A 22,333-nucleotide genomic window follows, 5' to 3' on the forward strand; every position below is an offset into this window, starting at 1 on the left:
ATGAGAACTACTTACCATCTCTTAGTTTTTTTTTCACAGCCATTGTTTTCACTGTTTTGTCTCCATTTTAGACAGAGAAGTCGTCCCCATTTTTGACAGTATTGTCCCCATTTTAGACAGAGCAGAAGTCTGTAGTTTTAGAGGCTAAATTCTGTGGACTCTACACCTTCTGATTGGTGAATGCTCAGAGCCAACAAGTAGTAAGAATGAGGCAATCATGGGGTTAGTCTTGGATAATTCTGGGACTGAAGAGCTTGCCAGTGGTTACAGAGAGAGTCTGTGATAAGGCAAGGGGCTGAATATATGTCTCTGACAAATGTCCTCTTTACTGAATTATCCTCCTTCTCATCAAAATGTTCCAGTGTTTACTGAACTGGCATCAGAGGTTTTACATCAGTAAAGCTTTTCTGTTTTACAGCAGTAAGGCTTTTCTGTTTTACACCAGTAAGGCTTTTCTGTTCCAAAATCAAGCATCAGGTAAAACTTTGTTTCTGATGAATAAGATACCGAGCAAGGTCAGTGGCCCTGAGAATTCATAGCTCCCCAGAATCTGCAGACGTGTATCAAAATATTGGATTGCATTCAGAGGCTTGCACAAGTTCAGCAGCAGCGTTCTCAGATGGGCTCGTCTCTGGCACTTGGCCACCTCATCACACAGGGCCCTCTGTGAGGGCTGCTACGTTCTGCTTATCAAAACAGGAAGGAAAAGATGTGATGCCAAAGAGGATGCAGGTCTCCAGAAAGGATGAAAAATGAGATGCTGGCAGGAAGGGGGAGTGGTAAGTGCTGAGGCTCATTTGTCCAGTCTGATTCTAATCTTGCTGTCTTCAACCCGTGTCCCTTTGCCAGATTAGGAGCACCCATCTTACCTTTTCCTCTTGAGTTCTTGTAAATCTCAGGGCTTGGAAACATTCTGCAGTGGTCGTCTTGGCTGACTCTTTTAGTGCCTTCTCAGGATGATGGCAGTTTCATTAATTCTCTGTATGAGCTTATTTACATTTCAGCACAAAGAGCAGGAATTCATTTGTCATGCAGTTTTTTCTAAAAACGTCTGGGAACAGACATCAAATCAAAGCCATCAATCTTCTTCTTGAGAACAGGAAACTCTTCCAGTCCAGTGAGTAATAAGAGCTGTAGTTATGCTGGGTTTCTGGGAGAGGCACTGTCTATATCTGGTCCTGGGCATGTGTTTTCTTTCCCTGATGCACGGCAGTGATGTGAGTGTCAGTAGAGCAGCTTCACAAATGTGATTGGAGCCCCTTGGGAGTGAGTTGCTTCTGGTGAACACACATTTTTGCTGCTTGTAAAACGTCCTGGATGATGCAAAGCACAGTAGATGTTGTGTTATGGTGAGAGAATGCTGGAGTGCTGAGGTGCCATGTTTGTGGGCTGTATGTAGGAGTTTCACTGTCGCCCTTGCCAGCTCCCAGAAGCTGAGCTCAGTCTTGTTGAGCTCTGAATCAATTGACAATAAGCAGAGCGTGGTGCTTTATGAAAGGAAATGCTGTGGTTTAAGATGTTTGCATTTCGTCATTTCGTTCATGGATGTTAGGAATGTAAACAGTTAGTACATGGGTATTTGGCAGTCTGATGTTTAGGATGGATTTGGTTAGGCAGTACTGTACTGGGCTGCTGTCTGAATTCATGTTGCCTGAGTCACAATTATTATTTGGGTTTACAGTGGTTATACTGTAGTGTCTTCTGAATTTACAGAACAGTGCTTTATCAGAAATAAATTCCAAAGGAAAAATCACTGCACACAAAAATAACTATTTTATCATGTTATATAAGATCTCATTTTAATTTTGTTTTTTATGAAATACTGATTAATTAACCATCTGAGAAGATGTCATATTTCCAAATGCATTTTTCAGGTAAACCTCCTCTTTCTATAGCATAGCAGGGTAATATCTATTTCACAGACCTAAACAGTTCCCAACAGATTTCTTCTGATTACTATTTAAGTCTTTGGGCTCATTTATGCTGTTTTACACTAACAGAGGCCTCTGACAAATATATACATCCACTTCTTCTGCATCTTCCTTTGGAAGTTGCCTCTTACTGTGTTGATTTCAAGTCTGTTGAAACAAAGGGATGAGTTTTCCCATTATTTCCAGCCAAAGAGGTACCATACTTGTTGCAAATAGAGAGGTGTCTTTGAAGAATTCTGATATTCTTAGCCTTGCACTAAAAAGGCAGAGCCTTCTGCTGCTGCTTGTTTCCTCGGGGCTGGAGCTAATAATAGTACATAGCCAGGATCCTTCCTGTGTTTTGTAGAAACATGTTATTAACAGCTCACCTTGTATGATGCTGGTCACCTGTGCATCACGTGTGCTCTGTAACCACCAGAAGCTTCATTGATCCTAAATACTGGGAAATGCTGTCATAAAGTCATGACTACACCTTACATTTTTTGTAGAAAAATGCCGTTGTAACAGGATGGGTCAGTTAATTGCAAGGATACACAAATGATGTGACTCCATAAGATTTTCTTGAATCAAGGGAAGAGCAACTTTTTTTGTCATGAAAGAGAATTTAAGGAAAATTAGTTGGAAATTGCAGAAGATATCGGTGGTTTATTCTAGAAAAAGATGGGGGGTTTCTTCCTAGAGGTCATTGCTTTGGTTCAAGTGGAGTACATGGTGGTTGGTGATTAGTCTTGGTTGGGTTGTGGTGTGTTCCATCCTGGGGTACTTCACAGGTCAGTTTGGGGTTTGATGCCACACTTTGACCTGATTTCCTTGCCCAGAGTGTATTGACTTTTCAGAGACTGAGGCTCATTTGTCATGGAGGCTATGTAGCATACCCAAAAAATTTAGCCTGTAGAATAGAATGTGAGCATAAGGCTGCTTGAAATGTGCCATTTTGTTTAAGTCTTCTTTAGGGAAAGAAGCAAAGTTGCTAAACATGGAAGAATTCCTCTCAGGAATAATTTCTCTTCGGAGTTCTCTTCAAGGCAGGCATACAAATTCAAAAGCATTAAGATTACTTCGCTGTTAGAACAGTTTGGATGAGAGTTCTTTGCTGTAGCTCCCTGAGATTTTGTTTTCTGGGAGGGAGATGGGTTTTGTCACAGCTCAGGTCAAAGCCCACTAAAGAGTTAACTCAGTTGCCAGCCAGGTAGTGACACAGCAAAGCAGGCATGGAGGAAGTGGCTGAAAATACATGTGGAGAGCTCATACATTGTATGCTTTGCAGGGAGGGGTGCTGAAAAGCTCCTTTGTTGTGCAGACTGTTGGCCTTCAAGACACTTAATCTCTGCTGGTGTGTCAGAGAACAGGGCACACCACAGTGATGGCTCTTTATGGCCACAGTTGGTCTTAGATGTAAAGATTTGTGGTGATGCTGCCCATGAAGAGGAGCTCCTTATGCAGAGCTGGTTCATGGGGAGCAGCAGCTCAGCTTTCATGCAGTCACCAGCTGAAGTAGCTTTGCAAGGATGCTTTGCTGGCAATGCAGAAATTCAGCCCACTCTGGCTGCTTCCTGAGGCTGGCCTGTGCTCCTCCAGCTGCCCCTTGGAACAGTCAGGGAGGCACTGCTCCCATCTGGCTGCAGCGACTCAGGGTTCTTTGGGAACCAGCAGGTGCAATGTCTTTGCAGTGTCAGTGGTACACATGGCTGGTGGCACCGAAACTGCAGGAAATACAAAAACTCTCCAACAACAATCTTTAGTGCTAGAGAATTAAGGCATTACTTTATTCTTGCCAGGGTGTTGTTCTGGCCAGGATGTGCAACAGTAACCACTTCATCCACTCCTCCCCTGGCTGTGCAGAGAAAATCATTCCATCGCACAAGTCTTTATTAGATTTTTCACATTCGTCAAAACCCAGAGAAAGTCATTGGTCCAATGTTCACTGCTCCCATGATCTTAGTATTTTGTTTCTTGTTGGTTGTTGGTTTGCCTTTAATGTTGATTAGTTTCTCATTCTTCATTCTCTTGTCTTATCTCTTTCCAGACCAGGAGTCTTGGACCATGCCAGGGGTGATGTTTGGAGCTGACATTGGTTAATGGTTGTTATCTTTTGTGTATCTTCTTTTTGTGTGCTGCTCCCAGTCTGCTGAGATGTTAAGCTCATCAGACCTTTTGGTGGAACAGTCCTTTAAAAAGAAACTTCAATTCCTTTCTCCCTGACTAAAGTTATATTAAAAAATGCTAAACCTCATATAATTTCCAACACTGGGAACTATGACTTGGACAGAAGAAAACCCTTGGGGTGTGGGTAATGGTAATTCATTCTTACATAAGGTTCAGTTATTGATGTTGGCCAGTTGTAAGCAGAGACTAAAACTTCTTCTGAATTGATTGGAATAATGGTGCTCAGCAAAGGAGAGTGTGAATTCCTGAGGTGGAGGAAAAATTCCAATGTAACAATTTAGGAAAATTATGCCTGCAATTCTTTGAATATGCTGCTGTACTGAGTTGCCTGCCCTGAGTGGGACTCAGGCTCATACCTTCAGGGCAGCTGTGAAGACTGTTCTGACTTGGACCCCAAAGCTGGTCTTGCTTCATATGCCAGGGTTTTTTTTTGTTCTGATGTGCAGGGGTGGTGGTAGAGAAAGGTGGCAAACCTTTTATTGGGTTCCCTCCTGGCAGGAGAGAGGGAACCCTGCTAGGGTTTATAGGCTCTCATGGTGTGGCATGACAAGCAAACTTGATGCATTGGCTACAAAGAAGTGTTCAAGAGAGCAGGCTTTGCAAATTTCATGGTTGGTTTCTGCTCAATAAAATGTTCCCCTAAAGTCTGGCTAGCAAATTCTGCATTTCTCAGGATACAACCTCAGTGCTAATCTTGCCTACCTTAAAATGGGTTTTTACCCTCGTACCCAGAATTAGGTTGGTGTTCTACCTGAAGGATTGCAAGGCAATTCTTTTTTAATTGAATTGTTGTGTTCGAGTGGAGTCCAAAACCTGATGTGAAAAGCAGGCACCCACTCCCTTCTTGCTCCCTTCTTGCTTCATTGCTTTTCATCCTCCATGGTATCATAATTCTTAGTCTCCCTTCTGAAATAAAACTCTTGCACGTGGAATTCTTCTAATTGTTTTTTTGGTGGTTTTTTTTGAGAAGGTAAATGCTACAAACAGCTAAATAATTTAGTTCTTGGAAGATGTTGTATAATGCACAACTGCAAATTCAGTTGTGTAGGCTGCAAATTCAATCCATTTAAATTAAAAGGCTAGCCAAACTGGAAAGTTTTGTACTGGCACAGAACAGGAATTACTCTTCCTCTGAGAACCTTTAAATGTGGCCCCAACCCTTACTTGTTCCTTTGCAAGGGGAAGTCCAAATAGGATGCGATTTTACAAAAAAAGAAAAAGTTTGTAATCTCTGGTGACTAAACTTGCCCTGGCTTCTTTTCCACGCCTCTTCCACTCACTTGATGTCATACTATTTTTGTCCCTTTCTAGCTCATTGACACAATTGCCTCAGAAATCGGAGAACTGAAACAGGAGATGGTACAGACAGATCTCCCAGTGGAAGATGAATCTGCTGATTGGCAAAGGTGATTAAAATGTTTATTTTCATGGTTCTGGAGAGTCTACCACAACAGGAATGTTTTCACTGTGCTTTCTTCTTGGGTGGCTTATGTCCTAGCACTTTTCTCCCTGGCAGCATAGGAGGTGTAGATAATCTTGCTCTTTATCCAAGGAATTTGCCTTTGTGCAGGAGATTCAGTTGTTTGGTGTAGTTGCCTTAATATCTTCTAATTGCAACTGAGCTTCACTTCCATGTTAAAAACTTTGGATACTGATGAATGTCTAAAGCAGGAAACTACTACCATTATTACCATTGTCTGTGGCACAGCCTTGCTTTCATGCTGTAAAGACAAAATGTGCATTGCTTCAAGTGGCTCTTTGAAGATTCAAGATACAGTAACATGACTTATTTATGCTCTCAGGTTAGGAAGTAAAATATTGACTGCTATGAGCTGATGCATATGTGGGTTATGTGTTTAAGTTAATTTATATATGAGTAACTTGCACATAAAAAAATAAAATTGTACCTTTAAGTGCGCAGAATGGGACCCCAGCATTTTGGCTTTTCTTGAACAGTTACATCTGCTGAACATCTGGAGGATAATCAATATTTTAGTCCTTGTGTTAACAAGAGAACATTTTTGTACTTACCTGAAATATTTGTTACAAGAGGAAAGCAACCAGTGGTAGGTGTTGTGTTTTATCTGACTGCATGGCCTTGGCCAGCCCTGGAGCTGGTGGGCTTTGTTCTTCTAGCAGTGAGTTAATGAAGTGGAAAATTGTTTTTAGAATTACATCCAAGATTTTTAGCTCTTTTTCTTCCTGTGAATTCTGTTGAAATCTGCTGGAATTTACAACAAAGCACATGTAGATTATTTTCAAAAACATTAAGCAGCAGCTTTGTTGGCCAAGTAGTAAAGAATGTAAGACAGTTGAACTAATTAAAGTTTTTGGCTATGGCCCTGGTTGAACATTACTTAAGTTTTAGAGCTTTTGAGAGTTCTTTTAGAGGGACAGAAAGGATACTTTCTTCATTTTGAGAATTCAGCTAATTAACTCCAGAGATCATCAGCTACATTTCAGTTAAGAAAAGGCTTCTTGTATCTTTGAATACATCATATGCATGAAAGACTAAGGTCTGCTGATTCTAAATTCTTGGTAGAAGCACTTAGCTGGAAACAGTCAACTAAACCTCCCCATTTTACAGATCATGAATTTTTAATTGATTTTTTTAATGAATTTTTAATTTTAATTTGTTAATGTTGACTACAAAACATATTTTGGTTTAAGATAAAGCAAACCTAACATAAAAAAAGAATAATGCAATTTCATGAAAAATAATAATAGCCATCAAAAAATTTATTTTCTGTCACTTCAAGATGATAATGTGAAATATGAAGTCTGAATAAATGAGCTAAAGTCAAACCTTACTGTGACTACAAAATTCTGAACTGCATGCTTCTGTGTAAGGAAAAAGTTGTATCCAAGTTGGTAAGTTAAGTAATTTAGTGCACTGACACCTTTTTTTTAATATAGTGCTACAGAGCAGGATTATAGTAATTTCAACAAGAGTTTTCCAGAGTTGTTGTTTAACCTAGGCACCTCACAAGGCTGTGTTTACTGTCATAACTTTAATTTCTTTGTGGTTAATTAAAAACCTGGCAGTTAATGGAATTTTCTCTTCTTATTGCTTTCTGCTGTTCAGAAGTTAGTGTCTAGAAATGACCTTTGGATTTGCATCTAGGGATATTTGAGCTCAATGGAATGTCCATTTTCCTCACTCTTTTTCCACCTTAGCAGGTGTCCACAGACACCCAGAGCAGTTCTGGAAAGGCATTGCAGAGCTCTCAGCTGAATTCAGAAAGATAGGGACATGAAATTGTGTGTCTGCAGCCTTAGTATTGTGGTTTGGGCTTTTTTTGTGGTTATGTGGTGACTTTCAGATTTACACTCCTCATTTTATATACTCCTTTATTTTGGGCTCATTTCTCCTTTTCATACAGTATGATTCCATACATACAAGACAGTGACAAGACTATGACTCCATTTCATACAAGAATGATTCAAGGGCTCACTTTGGCTTGTAAATATGTAAAAGCCGGGCAAAAAAACAGGCTTGCCAAAAAGTGTTTTAAGAGGGACTGTTTCAGTATCCCACTTTTTTGATGCCTCACCTTTTTCCCAGTGCAGAAGTTTGTCTCAATAATTCAAATGAGCGGAGCTGTCAGAAAAGGGAATTAGTGGTACAGCTTTCTGTCATGCCATTCCAGCAACATTTGAAAGAGTAACAAGAGAGTTTCTGCATGCAGTGGCAGCCCAGGAGCCTGTGGGATGGGTCTGGTGGCACCTGGATGATCTTTCAGGAGGCCCCAGACCCTCTGAAAATCTCTGTGAATGTCCATAAGGGCCCAGCTCTTCCTGCTGTCCTTCTGGAGGGAAGGCTGTAAAGCTCCAGGCTTCCCGGGGCACTTGGTGCCTGTGGAATAGTTCAGGGATGCTTTGCTGCTGGTGGCAGCTGCAGCAGCTGATTCCTTTCCTGTTCTGTTCCTGTGGAAGGAGCAGGGGCAGAGCTTTGCTCCCTGCATTATGTCCTGCACTGCACAGCCCTCACACTGCTCTTTTCCACTTCAGTAGAGCCATCTTCTGTCCAGCAGAGAGAACCATTTCTGTTATTGCTGACAAGTATCCAAGAAACCTCCTTCCCAGCTGCCTTTTAGCTGCAGTGGGATGCAGGAGGAAGTTACCACTGGCTCTCTGCCCCTCCCAGCTGATGCCCAGTATCACTGTATAGACTGGGCTGGGTGATAAAGAGCTGTTAGATTTACAGAAATCCAGGAAAACAGTCAAACTGTGAGGTGGTTAACTTTTGTGGGACTGGAGCAAGGTTCACATCATGACCAAGGATCATCCTGGTTCAAAGCTTGAGCCTGATCCTTGTCATTTTTACTGTGAGCTGAGTCTAATCAGGATGCAGCACTGCATTGTTTATCTTGGCAGTTACCTCTCTGTACTTCCCACGTGTTTATGGGTTTTGTCAAATCTAAGGAAACTTGCATGAGTCATGTGTTTTCTTTTGTTCATTGTGAGTAGTGGTGAAGCCTACCTTTCCCACTGAAGAGGAGCTGTGTAACAGCCCTGAATTAAAGCACACCATTCATTAATGCTGATTTGTGTTCCAATTTTGAATTTAATGCGACCTGGTCAGATTGTCTTCTATCAGGAATTTTTTTTTTTTTTCAAAATCCCAAACAAATAACACAAACCAACCAAACATCCTCCAAACCCTGAAAGTAAAACCAGGAGAGGAATTTAGTTGTTGCATAATATACATATTTTGTGAGCATATTTTGCTAGCATTTAGGTTACAGGAACTTCTTATTCTTGTTCAGTACACTTGAGTTCATCCATTGCTCATGAATTCAAATGGTTATTCTTTCCATGCAATTGTTTCTAGAGTAGTTCCACACACATGCCAGTCCCAAATAATTTTAGTCTAACTCTTAAAACATAACGAGTTTTGAGAACCCCCATGTGTCAGGGTTTGACTGTATGTCTAATTAATGATCATTAATTAAAATTATTTTAAGACTAAAAAGTCAGACTGGGAATATGATACTCAGTAGTGCTAGGCCACTACAAATAGCCTGTCAAAACAAACCAGTGGGGTTTTTTACTGCATTTGCTCCCAGGCCTTGGGAAATGGCTTCTTGTAGGTTGTATCTGGTTTGCCAGGTCTGTTTTTTCCCAAGATGTGCTTTTTCCAGAGTTTACCAGGTTAGATGTTTCTCTCTGCCTCCTTTGTTATTTGTGAACAGAAAATATTTTTTTTAGTGTTTTGTATTCCTGTTTACCTCACCATAGATTGCAGTAACATTCTAGTGCTGTTTTATCTGAGTTGCATTGGTGCTGTTTCAACCATTAGTGTTTAGGAGTGGCAGAAATTCTGATCGTGATCAGATATTCATAATCTTTGGTTTATTTCTTGAGGGAGGAGAAGCAGCTGCCCCAAGGAGGTGCCTGTGTATGTAAGTCAGAGAGTTTCCTCCTTGGATCTCAGCATGTGGGAGGGATTGTGCATGTAAGTACCTGGAGGTTCAAAAAACCTGAAAGTTCCTTTTGAATTTGACCCTCATGGCAGGAAGGAATGATGAATCTGACTCCATGTTCTCAGAAGGCTAATTTATTGTTTTATGATGCTATACTATATTAAAGAATACTATACTAAAGAATACAGAAGGGATACCTACAGAAGGCTAAAAAGATAATAATGAAAACTCGTGACTCTTTCCAGAGTCTCTACACAGCTTGGCACTGATTGGCCAATGAGTGAAAACAACTCACAGCAGAAACCAGTGAAGCAATCTCCAAACACATTCCACATGAGCAAAACACAGGAGAAGCAAATGAGATAATTATTGTTCTCTTTTTTTCTCTGAGGCTTCTCAGCTTCCCAGGAGAAAAATCCTGGGTGAAGGGATTTTTCAGAAAATGTGAATGCCACAGCTCCCCATTCCAATTTATGGTGGTCTAGGGGGTGTGGGACGACATGAAGCCAGTCATGGCAAAGAGGAACACTGTGACCCTAAGTGCCTGTGCAAACTCTTGCCAGCTTTAGTTGGTTTTGTGGTATCAAGCAATGCTAGGCATTCTAGCTCATACAAGTCACACACCTTCTTTTGAATGTGAGGTAGCTGTCTTTAGCAGTAAAAACACTTTTCCCTCTTGGATATATTCCCCTTTGCAGCATATTCGTTTTTCACCTCCTGACCAAGGGGAGTGGAAATGATTTGCATCTGTCTAAGCTTGCAGCCAGCATTGGTGTATAACTTGTACTTTGCCACAGCTCCCTGTAGTTTGTAATGCAGCTGACTGGCATTGAGGGTGAGTGGAGAATTTCTGAACAATATTTACTGGAGGTACAGCTCAGGAAAACACTTTTGTGGTTCATGATTTGACTTCTTGGAGATTCCTCCATTGCAACACTAGGCTCTGCTGGGACTGGTTGAAAAGGGAAGCCAGTATTCCTACTGAGGCAGTTTCAGACCCGCTCATGACTGATGTAAAAAGTACTTCCCTCCTGCACCCAATGTGTTTCTGTGTATTTTGTGCCCCTTGAAGGTATACTGGCAGTTAGTAAAAGCTTCTGATGCTTGTGGGCAAGGGGGGAAATAATCTGCATTTGAGATGCCTTGGAAATCTGAAAAGTATCACATCATAAATAAGCAAACAGAAAGAGGAAAAAATAAAGAGGCTGGTAGTGGTAATTGATCCAGATAATGAAATGTCAAATGATTTTGCCTGCTCTTATCTGATCATACAGGGAAAGTTCTCCTCCCCATTTTCTTTCCTTGCTTGCCCTTTGCAGAGATTCCTGCAAGTTGCTGAACAAAGCTAGAAGAAAGCAGTTTGGTAATTTGGGGTTTTTTTCTGTTGCTTGGTTGGTGGATTTTAATTTGGTTCAGCTTGTTTTCTTTGGTGTGAGGATTTTTGCAGGGGGGGCAGAGAGGCTTTTTGTTTGTTTTGAAAGTATTCAGTGCTCCTGTGCTTGTGAACTCTGTCCCTACTTGCTGAGGGTACAGTAGCTGGCATAATGAGGGTGGTAAATGCTGTTAGTGATGCTTAGGGCCTGTCCAAAGCAGGGAATTCAGAAGAGCTGCACAGTGTGCAGTGGGGAGGTGGAGCTCTGTTGTCCTCTCTTGCTGCAGAAAAGGTCTGTAAGGGGAGCACATCCTCTGCAAAAAGGGTGCTTTTTGTCTGTTCCTGAATTTTATCATCAGGAAGCTGTTACCAGAATAGCTGCTCCATAGTGTTTTCTAGCATGGGGAGAACCACAGGATGTACCTCTAGCTCAAAAATGAGGAATTTGAGGCTGCAACACGTGCACTTGTACTGGGTGTTCTGTATTGTATGGGTGATGGTGAAGCTTTTGCATAACAAAAGGAGTTCTCCAAGTATTCTGTTTATTTAGATTTTTAATAACAAGAATCTGCAGCCTCCAAGAACTCTACTTCATTACTGAATGTAGCAGTGACTTTAGATGCTCTGCTCCAAATAAATTTTAACCTTACATTACCTTGCCACATTCACACTTAGCCTAAGCCTTTATTTCTCACATAGCAGTCAATCCACAGCCAAAGGAATTTGGAGTATAAATATACAATTCCTACTTGTTTCTGATCTTGGGAAGTGTAGTATTAAAATGTGAGGTAAGGACCTTTCATGGCAAAAATAAAAAAAGAGTAAATTACAGAACTCAGCAGGAATACGATAAAAAGTGACTGCCACTTATGGCATATTCTTTATGCTCTGCTTTAGGGAGGATTATTTGGGAGTTTAACTTTTTTTTTCTTGTTTCTTTCTTGGGTTTCTCATCTCTTTCTCACCTCCTCCCACTCTGACCTCTTAGCAGAGGGGAGCAAAGATGGATATACAGCTGTGAAGGCAACAGAGCTGCTGGAGCAGAGACAGTAGTCTGGGCATAAGGTGAAGTGATGCTGGTTTGTGGACTTGTGTTGTGAAAATGATCCCTCCAAACAGACAAAGTCCTTGTGTCTGGTGCAGTGATCACCAATAGGTAGTGGGTTGCTCCATTGTCAGAGTATTGAACAGATTTTTCTGGCAGGCATGAGAGACCAGGATTTCTGTGGGTTGCAGCATTTGCAATCAATCTGGGAATAAAAGTGTCTGAATTGCATAAATATCCTTGAAGAGAAGTTTTTCCATATATTAGCACAGCAAAGAAGGCAAGTGAAATGCTCTCTCAATCACATCTGCACATACAAGTGTGCCTGAAGTGATGGCTGAATTTCTCCAACCTCACAGAAGAATGCTAAGGCTTATTTTCAAGTTGGCTTTGAATTGAGAACCTTTGAAGAGATTTTTGTGTTGCTAAATATAAGAATTCTCAGTAGGAGAAGTACCAGCCCAGAGTGTCAACAGCACCATGAGCTTTGTGGTAATTCTGTTCACTGACCCTAAGTGTTTGTTCATAGAGTTAACGTGTCTAATTTTTTTTTTCTAAATTTTCCACAGTCTAATAAAGGATATGGATAATGTCTCTCCTGAGAAAAATGATGTCAAAAGCTGTCCCCGGGACTCTGGATATGACAGCCTATCCAACAAGCTGAGCATATTGGACAAGCTCCTCCATACTCACCCTGTGTGGCTGCAGCTTGGTCTGAACGATGCTGAAGCCTTGGAAATTTTGCAGGCACAACCTCCTGGGGTAAGAAGAGTCTCAATTTCTTTAAGGACATGCTTTTCTCAAATGTTGTGCTGCCATTTTATGTGACGGTGTTCACAGGGGTTCTTAGGATTAGGGAGAGACGAGGATCTGACTCCATGTTTCAGAAGGCTGATTTATTATTTTATGATATATATTACATTAAAACTATACTAAAAGACTAGAAGAAAAGGTTTCATCAGAAGGCCAGCTAAGAATACAATAGGAAGGAATGATAACAAAGGTTTGTGGCTTGGCTCTCTGTCTGAGCCAGCTGGGCTGTGATTGGCCATTAATTACAAACGTCTAAAATGGGCCAATCCCAGATGCACCTGTTGCATTCCACAGCAGCAGATAACCATTGTTTACATTTTGTTCCTGAGGCCTCTCAGCTTCTCAGGATGAAAAATCCTAAGGAGAGGATTTTTCATAAAAGATGTCTGTGACAATTTTACACCCAGGTGCTGGACCCAATACAGTAATGACCAAGTAAAATTACAGTATGTTGTAGAGCAGACATCATGGGATTGTTGTGGCTCCTTTTTGTGTATGATCTGTATTTATTCTGGCATCTGTGATGAAGCTAATACCATGTCCTTCTGCCTTCTCCACAACAGATATTTCTGGTTAGGAAATCTGCAAGGCTGCAGAAGAAAGTCATCTCTCTGCGTCTGTCCAGTGACTGTGGGTCCTGCCTGAAAGAATTTGCCATAAAAGAAAGTACATATAGTAAGTTGTGAGTTACATACTTTTCAGCTGCTTCTTAGGTACTTTTTCCCTATAGGATGCAGGAGCATTTGCACTGCTGAAACCCACAGCAGAGGATACCCAAAGTCATGCAAATAATGTCATGGGCTGCCTGTGCTGCTCTCTCAGGTGGGCTCTGGGAGTGGGTCTGGCATATTCTGCCATGAGGAGGGCAGATATATAGAAACACTTAAAACTGCTTCAACTGGAATGTTTCCACTGTGTACCTTGATGAATCCACTATTCATTTATTTTTATGGGTACTTATCCTCTTAGAAACTTACAGTCTTTTGTAGAAACACGGTCTGTAATGCTGTCTGCTTTCAATGAAATGTTCTTGAATGCAACTTTGTCATGAACTCTCTGCAGTTGAGGTGTGGGATGGGTTGTTTGGTTTGTTTTTGGTGGTGGTGGGTTTTGGTTTTGGGTTTTTTTTGGTTGTTTGGTTTTTCTTTTTGGTGTGTGATTGCTAAATGGATTTTAATCTGTTAAAACTGTTTCTGTCACAAAATCAATGATTTCTCTTTTTAATTCAAACTATATCTGTTCTTTCTTTTTTTAGTAGAAATGAGCAAATGTTAACACTCCAAATTGTTTTGAACCAATAATGCCCTCATATCTTTAGAAGGGAGAGTGTGAAAAATAAGTTTGAGATTTAGGAATGAAAAAAGGAAGCTGCAGCTGGTGAGTGTATGTGGTACTGAAACTGCAAGTGGAGCAAATATTTCATTTTAACAAGAAAGAGAAAACTGAAGAAAATTAGCAAAAGTTTCAGTTAATCATCCCTGAAACAGAGAGTCTATAGTTAACTTCTATTTCTACTTGTAAACTGACATAATTTTAGTTGAGTTTTTCCTTTTTTATCTCTCCCTCCCCTGCACACATGAACAAAAAGTTAATTCTATGTGTCTGGTTTTAGTTCCAGTTACAAGCAAGGCAAGGCAAAGAGAAAGTTGTCAGTAATAGCTGATGTAATTGTGGTCTAAGGCTGTGTGTATAGGCTTGAAATTCCCATCTAGAAAAGAATTATATACTGTCTTTTATGAACAAAATTCTTCCACAAGGGGGAGATATTTACTGATGGTTTTAGCTATTTGTCACAGCTGAGGTTTTAGACCAGAGGCAAAAGATCTGGATCATTTCACTGTAGGAGCTTTTTCTGCTTGATCTGTGAGATTTGCTACTGACCTCAGAGAGAGCCTGAGGTAATTGTCATTATTACTGAGAACAAGTATTTGTATCAGTAAGAAACAATGGTATCAAGTGGGGAAAAATGAAAGGCACTGCTCCTGTCTTCCTCTTCCCTTGTGCAAGGCAGTGGCATGCAACAGCTGTCAGAGTTTTAAAGAGTTTTTAGGTTAAAAGTGGATGGAAATTTATCTCCCTTTATGTTCTACACTCCTAAGGTGAAGACAAGTGAGTAGAATAGAATTCAAGAGGAGGAAATAAGACATTTAAAATTAGGCATATTAGTACACAGGGCAAACAAAGCCTCAGTTACTGATTTGTTGTCTATTAGCAAAACATTGTGCAGGCTCATCACACCTAATCTGTTTTACAGGAATTAGACCATATCCTTGGAATGCAAAAGCAGACCAGCCACCATGATTATCAGTATATTCTTGAAAATGCCTTCAGCAGAATATGTACTTCTTCACAGAGCTGTTTTCTCTTAATCAAATAGTAGCTAGTTTGATGGTGGAATCTTACTAACTTCATGCTAAAATCTAAGATATATTTTATTAAACTGCTCTAAGAAACAGTGGATTAATGTGTGATTGTTTCTTGTAACTTTCTTTGCAGCATTTTCCTTGGAGGGGTCTGCAATAAGTTTTGCTGATTTGTTCAGACTCATTGCTTTCTACTGTATTAGCAGGTAAGGTGGTGCTCTGTTCCAAGCCACATCTGCTAGAAAGAAAATAATTTCAAAAAAAAAATGAGTTTTGAGGAGTTGTTTCAGCTATTGATGCTATTTATGTTGCCAATCTGTGAATATTCCTGGATAGCCTTAGAAGGTAATGGTAGCAATCAGAGATAAGTCTTGGAAGCAAGTGTCTCTGGCTTACTTCATATTGATTATTGGGAGGCTGATGTGATTTTACACATCCAGCTGTGAGGTGCTGCCAAGCTGAACTTTACTTTAGCTGATATCTTGTGATGCTTTCTTAAGTGCTCTGTAGCTCATTTAAAAACAATCATGAACTAGCTTGCAAAGTCCATTTCTTGGAATTGCTGGTGGGAAGAATTTTTAGAGCATAATGGAAAAATGTCAGATGTGTAGAATATGACAACTGGGAGATGTCAGTTTAAATGGTGAATAACAAAAATGGCCTTGTCAGCTTTGCAGTTTATGGTTGCCAAACTTGTTTTCCAGGTAGTATGCAGAAAAAATGTAGCTGGTGTTTTTATCCTTTATTTTCCATTTGACTTCAGTTTACTGGTGAGAATTTCCAGACTGATGCTTGAGCCTTGTATGCACCCACAGGCAGGGCACAACCAAACTGCCCAGGTGCACATCTTCTGAAGGAAGCAGAGAGGCAGCTGTGATAGTCAGTCCTTTTACTGCATTGAGGCTGCCAGTTCATGCTGACCATGTGATGATTTCTGGTGTGGGATGCTCTTGGGCTGCTGTGCTTGCTGGTTTTGTTTGTGGTGGAAAAGCATCTTAGACCCCTTTCCTACAGCCTCTGTTTAGCTGAGCTGTACGTGCATGTAATAAAAGCAGCATTGATACCACATGGATAATTGGTCAGAACTCAGAAGAGAAGTGAGCTGAAAATGTGTTTAAATGTAGTTTAATGAGGAGATATTCCTTATCTTGTCACCCTTTCAGTCCTGCCCACTTGCCAGGCTCTGGTAAATTCTCTCTAAGTACCTACAGGATCATTCAGCAAACAGGTTTCTTGCATTAGTCTATCCATTTTCTTTCACTGAAGGTTCAATATTGCTTTGTATAGAATAAAAGGGGCAGATAGGTAGCTATTGTGAAAAAGAGACAGTACCATTTGGTACATCACAGGAAATCCAGGAGGATTTTCTAAAACCAGAGGGAATTTCTTGCAGGAGGTAGCCAAGCAGTTTTTATGAGGGTTTACCTATTTTTTAATTGCAACCATGGTGATGATCTGGACTCTGGATTTTCTGTGGTACCATATTAAAGTGACTTCCAAATGCTTTTTAGCCAGTGTATCAGTCCTGTGCATATGCCTGGCTTGAGTGTGAGTGGAATTCTGAGATCCTGTTTTTTCAAGAAGCTAACATACAACATAGAGAATATGTCTTTATGTGCTAAAGACCTACAATGTGTCTGTGCTATAGCAGATGGTTGGCTTGTTCACAACCTTAAAACCAAAATTGTGTAGGATTCTCATTTAGTCTTAATTATATGGATCCTTCTACTACAGATGTTGCTGTTTAGCAACATTTAGTTAGAATAAAATTCTTATTCTGAAAACTGGAATAACAGTCAACAGTTTATTCAGAAAGTGAGAAGCTTTTTTGAAGTTTCAAGGGCAGGTAACAAGCTTGCATCTCATTGATCTGCTTGTAGAAGAGCAGGTGTAAAAGCTTCTGTTGGAAAGGCAGAAAATTCTGGATGGCTGTGTGGAAATGATCCTAGGGAAAGTCCTGGGCACTTGGCTGTCATTTGCCCTTCACACCACTCTGCAAAGTAAAGGAGCTTTGGGGTTGGTAATGTCATGTTTAACTGTGCTGTGTGTTTAAGGATCTTGCTACCTGACACAGCTCAAGAAGAAGATAATCAGAAATCAGACACTGCCAGTGTTTTTTTAAAAAAAAAGCTTTTCAAACTATGCATGGTGCTGAAAACCATAATGGTTTTTCTCTTTGGAAACAGGGATGTCCTTCCTTTCACACTGAAGTTGCCTCATGCAATTGCTGCAGCAAAGACAGAAGCTGAACTTGAAGAGATTGCTCAGCTTGGACTGAGTAAGTAGTTCTCTACACAGATGTCTTTCTCTGTAGCACACCTGCAACATTGAAGAAATAAGCTGTATCAGTAAATAGTTCATACTGGTTAGTGATGATACAAATTTTGTTTAGAAAAGCAGTTTCTCTTATTCGGGAAGGCCAGACCTTCTTCTGGCCAAGGAGTGGTGCTCTTCCTTCCTTCTGTGCCTCCTGTGATATTTTTGTTAGTGCTGTTTCTTTCTTCCTTCTTCTCTTCCCTCTCTGGGCAGCCCTTGGGCAAAGCAAATCTCATAGTCCCCACACAGAGGTTGGTGTGGCTTCTGCTCCAAGACCAAACTGCATGCTCACATAGCACTGGCTGTGTGAGCCTATATAAAGCACTGGCTTTATAATTTATTGTGAGGAGAGTGTAGGAACTGAGGTCCCCTGTTAATATAACTTTTGTTCAGATTGACATGGAAACTTAAAATGGTGAATTTGGAGATCAGTGCATCAATGAAGTGGCATATTTAGAAAATGAGGAGTGTATATATGATGGTGTAGAATGTATCCATGGGCAGGGGTTAGGTGAAATTTTTAAAATACCAGAAGACAATGCAAGGGTGTCCTTGCATCACTTGGTTGCTTCAGCCAAACACAGGCTCATTGTAAAGCATACCTTGAGCTCAGAGGAGATGGATGCAAAGCCTTTGTAAAGCATACCTTGAGCTCAGAGGAGGTTCATGCAAAGCCTTTGTAAAGCATACCTTGAGCTCAGAGGAGATGCATGCAAAGCCTCCTGGGATTTGAAACTTGGGCACCACCCAGATGAATCATTAAGCAGCTCTGCACTGAGCAAAGTGCTGAGTGGCTTCGTTTCCTTCTCCAGGAAGGGAAGGTTGACTGTCAGCAACCTTTGTTGCAGTAGATTTTTTAATAATCTTTGATTTTGAAAAGGGTCGTCTCTGAATCAATGTTAGCATGAGGATCTCTTGAACTGTCTGATGGGACTTTGCAGGAAAACCATACCTGGGGATGTATTGCAGTGCTTTGCATTTTGGTTTGCTGCAGTAGCACTGCAATTAAAGGGTTTGTTTTAGAGAGGAGAGAATTACTTCTGCACTGCTTGTCTGCAAGTTTACATAATCAGGTGAAACTTTGGGTTGTCATGGGAATAGAGGCAAATATGGTAGTGTTGAGGTCAATGTTTAGATGGGAAAAAGAAAGTGAAAGGTCTGACTGGGATACAGTGTAATGAAAACAGTCTCCCAGTGACACATGGAAGCCTTAAAGTAGCATGAGGTGCGTCTCTCCAGAGGGGATGATAATGGTAATGTTGATCAAGCTCTCCAGGCTAACCACACTTTGTCACAGTACCCCAGAGCACTGTGGTCTGCTTGCTGCAGAATTAGTCTTGGTCTTCAACAGTCTCTGCATTGTGTGTGTTTTTTCTGTAGCTACTACATTTGAAAGTTGATGGATCAGTGTCTGTGTTGTTGCTGTATTTGGGATTAATTACCTGATATACACCAGATCACAGTTTCCATGAGCTAAAAGCAGGCTACAAAGTTGAGATTTTGATGGAGTTTTAGGTGTCCACGTGCAGAAGAGCACACCAGAAGATGAGCCTTTCAATGCTGTGGACTCAAGAGGGCCTAAAAACTCCCAACAGCCCTTCCTGTTAAGTGTGAGTTTTCTTTGAGGAACACCTAAGCACAAAACCCCGTCTGTATCTCCTGTCAGAGCTCTCTTCTGCAGTAGGCTCAGAGAGAGAGCTGCACAACACAAGTCAATAGCACATAGCCCAGCAAACCACATCAGGAGGAACTTTTGGTAAAGATTCAAGGCTGTTGCCAACCTGCAAGGTTTCATGTGCTGGACATATGATTCTTTCTCAGTCTCCCTTGTGTTTCACCTGCAGCAGTGCTTACATCATGTGTGTTTGCAGCAGCCACATGCCAGGCACAGGCACTGAGAGATCCACAGGCAGGATGTGAAGTCATGAAGCTGGGAACACCAGCAACATGGCATAACTATGCAGAGAAACATGCCTGTGCCTGTAGACATTCTCTGGCTGTGGCCTGTCACCACGGGCTGTTTCCTGTCTTCTGCCCCACAGGCAGGACATGGCTCTTGGCCATGGACCTGTTCTGGATGCTTGGCATTCGTGCCCTTGGGCTCAGATATCATTGCTCAGTTGCCTCCAGTGAGCCAGCTTGACACACTATGGGAAAAGGACCATGTCAAGATTGGCAAATTTTAGCTAAATCTCCCTCCTCTGGTACTCTGCCCATATTTCAGCATGATTGCTGCCTTCAAGGGCACATCTGGTTTCAATCTTCATACCTTCAGGCACCAGCGCTCTTTAGCAGTGGCTTGGTTGCACAAACATGCTGACACTTGTCTGGGATAAGTGCAGAGGCTGCAGCTGCAACTTGCTGGTGTAGCATAGGTTTTCCATGCCACTAGTGTGGAACTGCACGTGGGTCTCTTTATGTGTCACTGCAGTCTCAGGCAAACTGTCCCCACAGCAAAGGCAGGGCAGCAGGCACCTTTATTAGACACTGGATTGCTTGGTCTGCCTTGCTGAAGGTGATGTGTGCATCCACCACAGCAAAATGGGAGCTGCCTTTTCATGTATAGTTTCATGTGTTCACTATGAAAAGAAACTGAAGCAAGATACTTGTAGAGTTTCTGGAAGTGGCCTTTAGCCGGTGTAAATCAGCTTAACTATTGTCTTTAATGAAGTGAGCTTATTAAAGCTGAGAATCTTGCTTTATTTCTCCTGAGTGAGATGCTAGTGAGAAGTTTGTGTTCATTTCAGTCTCAAGCCAGTAAAAAGTATTCTGTTACAGTCTCCATTCCTTTCTTTGATTCTCAGTTTAATTTTAAGCTTAGTGGGGTGATTGGAGGCTATGCATTGGTCATGGTATTTATAAATGAGTAAGAGCAGCCCAAGGAATGTAGCATATAGTTATGTCTGATGGTACTTTAAAAGGTTCACTGGATTTTTTTCCCCCCTTTTAATTAATAAAACCTTGCTTAAATTTCTCGATGTTTTAAACTGGTGTTGTTGAGTTGAATGTTCTGAAATCCATCTGCATGGTGTTTAGCATTCTTACGTTAATGCAATGATGATTTTCAGACTTTTGGAGCTCCCTGGCTAACAGCAAACCCCCGGATCCTTCACCTCCCTGTAGGCCTGTGCCTTTGGACAGTGCTCGCAAAGACTCCCGCCAGCTCTGCCTTATAAATGGAGTGCATTCTATACGAACCAGAACGCCTTCGGAGCTGGAGTGCAGCCAGACCAACGGAGCGCTGTGTTTCATTAATCCCCTCTTCTTAAAAGTGCACAGCCAGGATGTCAGTGGAAGTCTGAAAAGGCAGAGCCCGAGAACTCCAGACGTGAATGGCACAGCGAGGCCTCGCTCCCCCCCGCCCCGGCCGCCACCTCCTGCTATTAATAGCACCCTCACGAGCCCGCAGATTTCCAGGACTATAAAGCAGGCGAGCATGCCAGAGACACTCAGCCATAAGAAGGAGAGGGGCTCGGATTTGCTGCAGAACAAGCCCACCCCGATTCCGCCTCCTCGGCTGAAGAAGCAGGCGCTGTGCTCCGAGGCAGACGGTGCCTCCAGGAGCGCGGCCTGCCCTCCGGCCCCGCTCCTCCGTGTGCGTGCCCGAGGCAGCCACGGCTGCTCCTCCGCGTGAAACCCTGCCAGCCCTGCCCCAGCCGGCTCCAGCAGCTCCCAAAAAGACTCCAGCTGCCATCTCTGAGTCACACATCCCGTGGAATGGAGGCCGGCAGAGACTGAGCGACATGAGCATTTCCACCTCCTCGTCTGACTCGCTGGACTTCGATCGGAGCATGCCGCTCTTCGGCTATGAGGGGGACACCAACAGCAGCCTGGAGGACTTTGAGGGGGAGAGTGACCAGGAGAGCATGGCACCCCCTTTGAAGCCCAAGAAGAAAAGAAGCAGTTCGTTTGTTCTCCCCAAGATTGTGAAATCTCAGCTACGGAAAGTCAGTGGAGTTTTCAGTTCCTTCATGACCCCGGAGAAGAGGATGATTAAGAAAATTGCAGAGATGTCCCGGGACAAACGTACCTATTTTGGATGCTTAGTGCAGGACTATGTCAGCTTTCTGCAAGAAAACAAGGAGTGCCATGTTTCCAGCACTGATATGCTGCAAACAATTCGTCAGTTCATGACCCAAGTCAAGAACTACTTGTCCCAAAGCTCCGAACTTGATCCCCCAATTGAATCACTGATTCCTGAAGACCAAATAGGTAAGAAACACTGTCCTGTGTTTTGGAGGGAAGGTGAAAATGTGGAATCTGTGTTTATAAGTGATAGTCTTTGTCCAGTTCAGAAAGGTGGGGCTAACTTGGCTAGTAGAGCTTGGACTACCGAGTATTTGAGTCTTAAAACAACCTCCCCCTCCATTCCCCACCCCAAATCACTCTGTTGGCTTGGGATGATTACACTACGAAGTTTTTCATAAGAAGTTATCCTTAAAATAAGTGCAATGTGGACTTTTTTTTACCTGTGATTATTATTTTTTTTTACCTGCTTTACTGTTGATAATAGAGAACCCTTTATTTGCTGGCACACATGTGTTTTTCTCTGAATTGGACTGACATAGTTCTCAAGGTTTGGTCTAAAACTGCCAGATCTGACCATATGGACTGTAGCTGTAGAACTAGAATTTATTCAAAACCAATGACATTTTATGACAACTGAGTTTTGAAATAAATCTGATTCCTCCAGACATTCTTAGTCACTTTTAACAAAGCTGTACTATCCCTGCACTTGAAACTAAATAACAAGGTGTGTAAGAGTTTTAGAAAACAAACATGTGCAGGAGACAGAAGGGGCTGTTGTTTTCTGTAGTTTTCTGTACTTCTCTGTTAGATGTGTTTGTGAGTGGTTATGGATGAGCTATATGTTTTAACAGGAGAGAGAGATTTGTGTATCC

General features: G+C 41.7%; 1 protein-coding gene across 1 annotated transcript in view; it reads left to right on the plus strand.

Moving 5' to 3' along the window:
• RIN2 (Ras and Rab interactor 2) overlaps positions 1-22,333 on the plus strand; it is a 64,012-nt gene that overhangs the window by 24,888 nt on the left and 16,791 nt on the right. The window contains 7 exon segments of the mRNA XM_054514354.1: positions 5,409-5,503; positions 12,510-12,702; positions 13,317-13,428; positions 15,250-15,322; positions 17,303-17,394; positions 20,501-20,990; positions 20,992-21,644. Of these exon segments, the coding sequence (XP_054370329.1) occupies positions 5,409-5,503; positions 12,510-12,702; positions 13,317-13,428; positions 15,250-15,322; positions 17,303-17,394; positions 20,501-20,990; positions 20,992-21,644 (1,708 nt within the window).

The sequence above is a fragment of the Molothrus ater genome, chromosome 3 (genome assembly GCF_012460135.2).
Source record: "Molothrus ater isolate BHLD 08-10-18 breed brown headed cowbird chromosome 3, BPBGC_Mater_1.1, whole genome shotgun sequence".
Lineage (NCBI taxonomy): Eukaryota > Metazoa > Chordata > Aves > Passeriformes > Icteridae > Molothrus > Molothrus ater.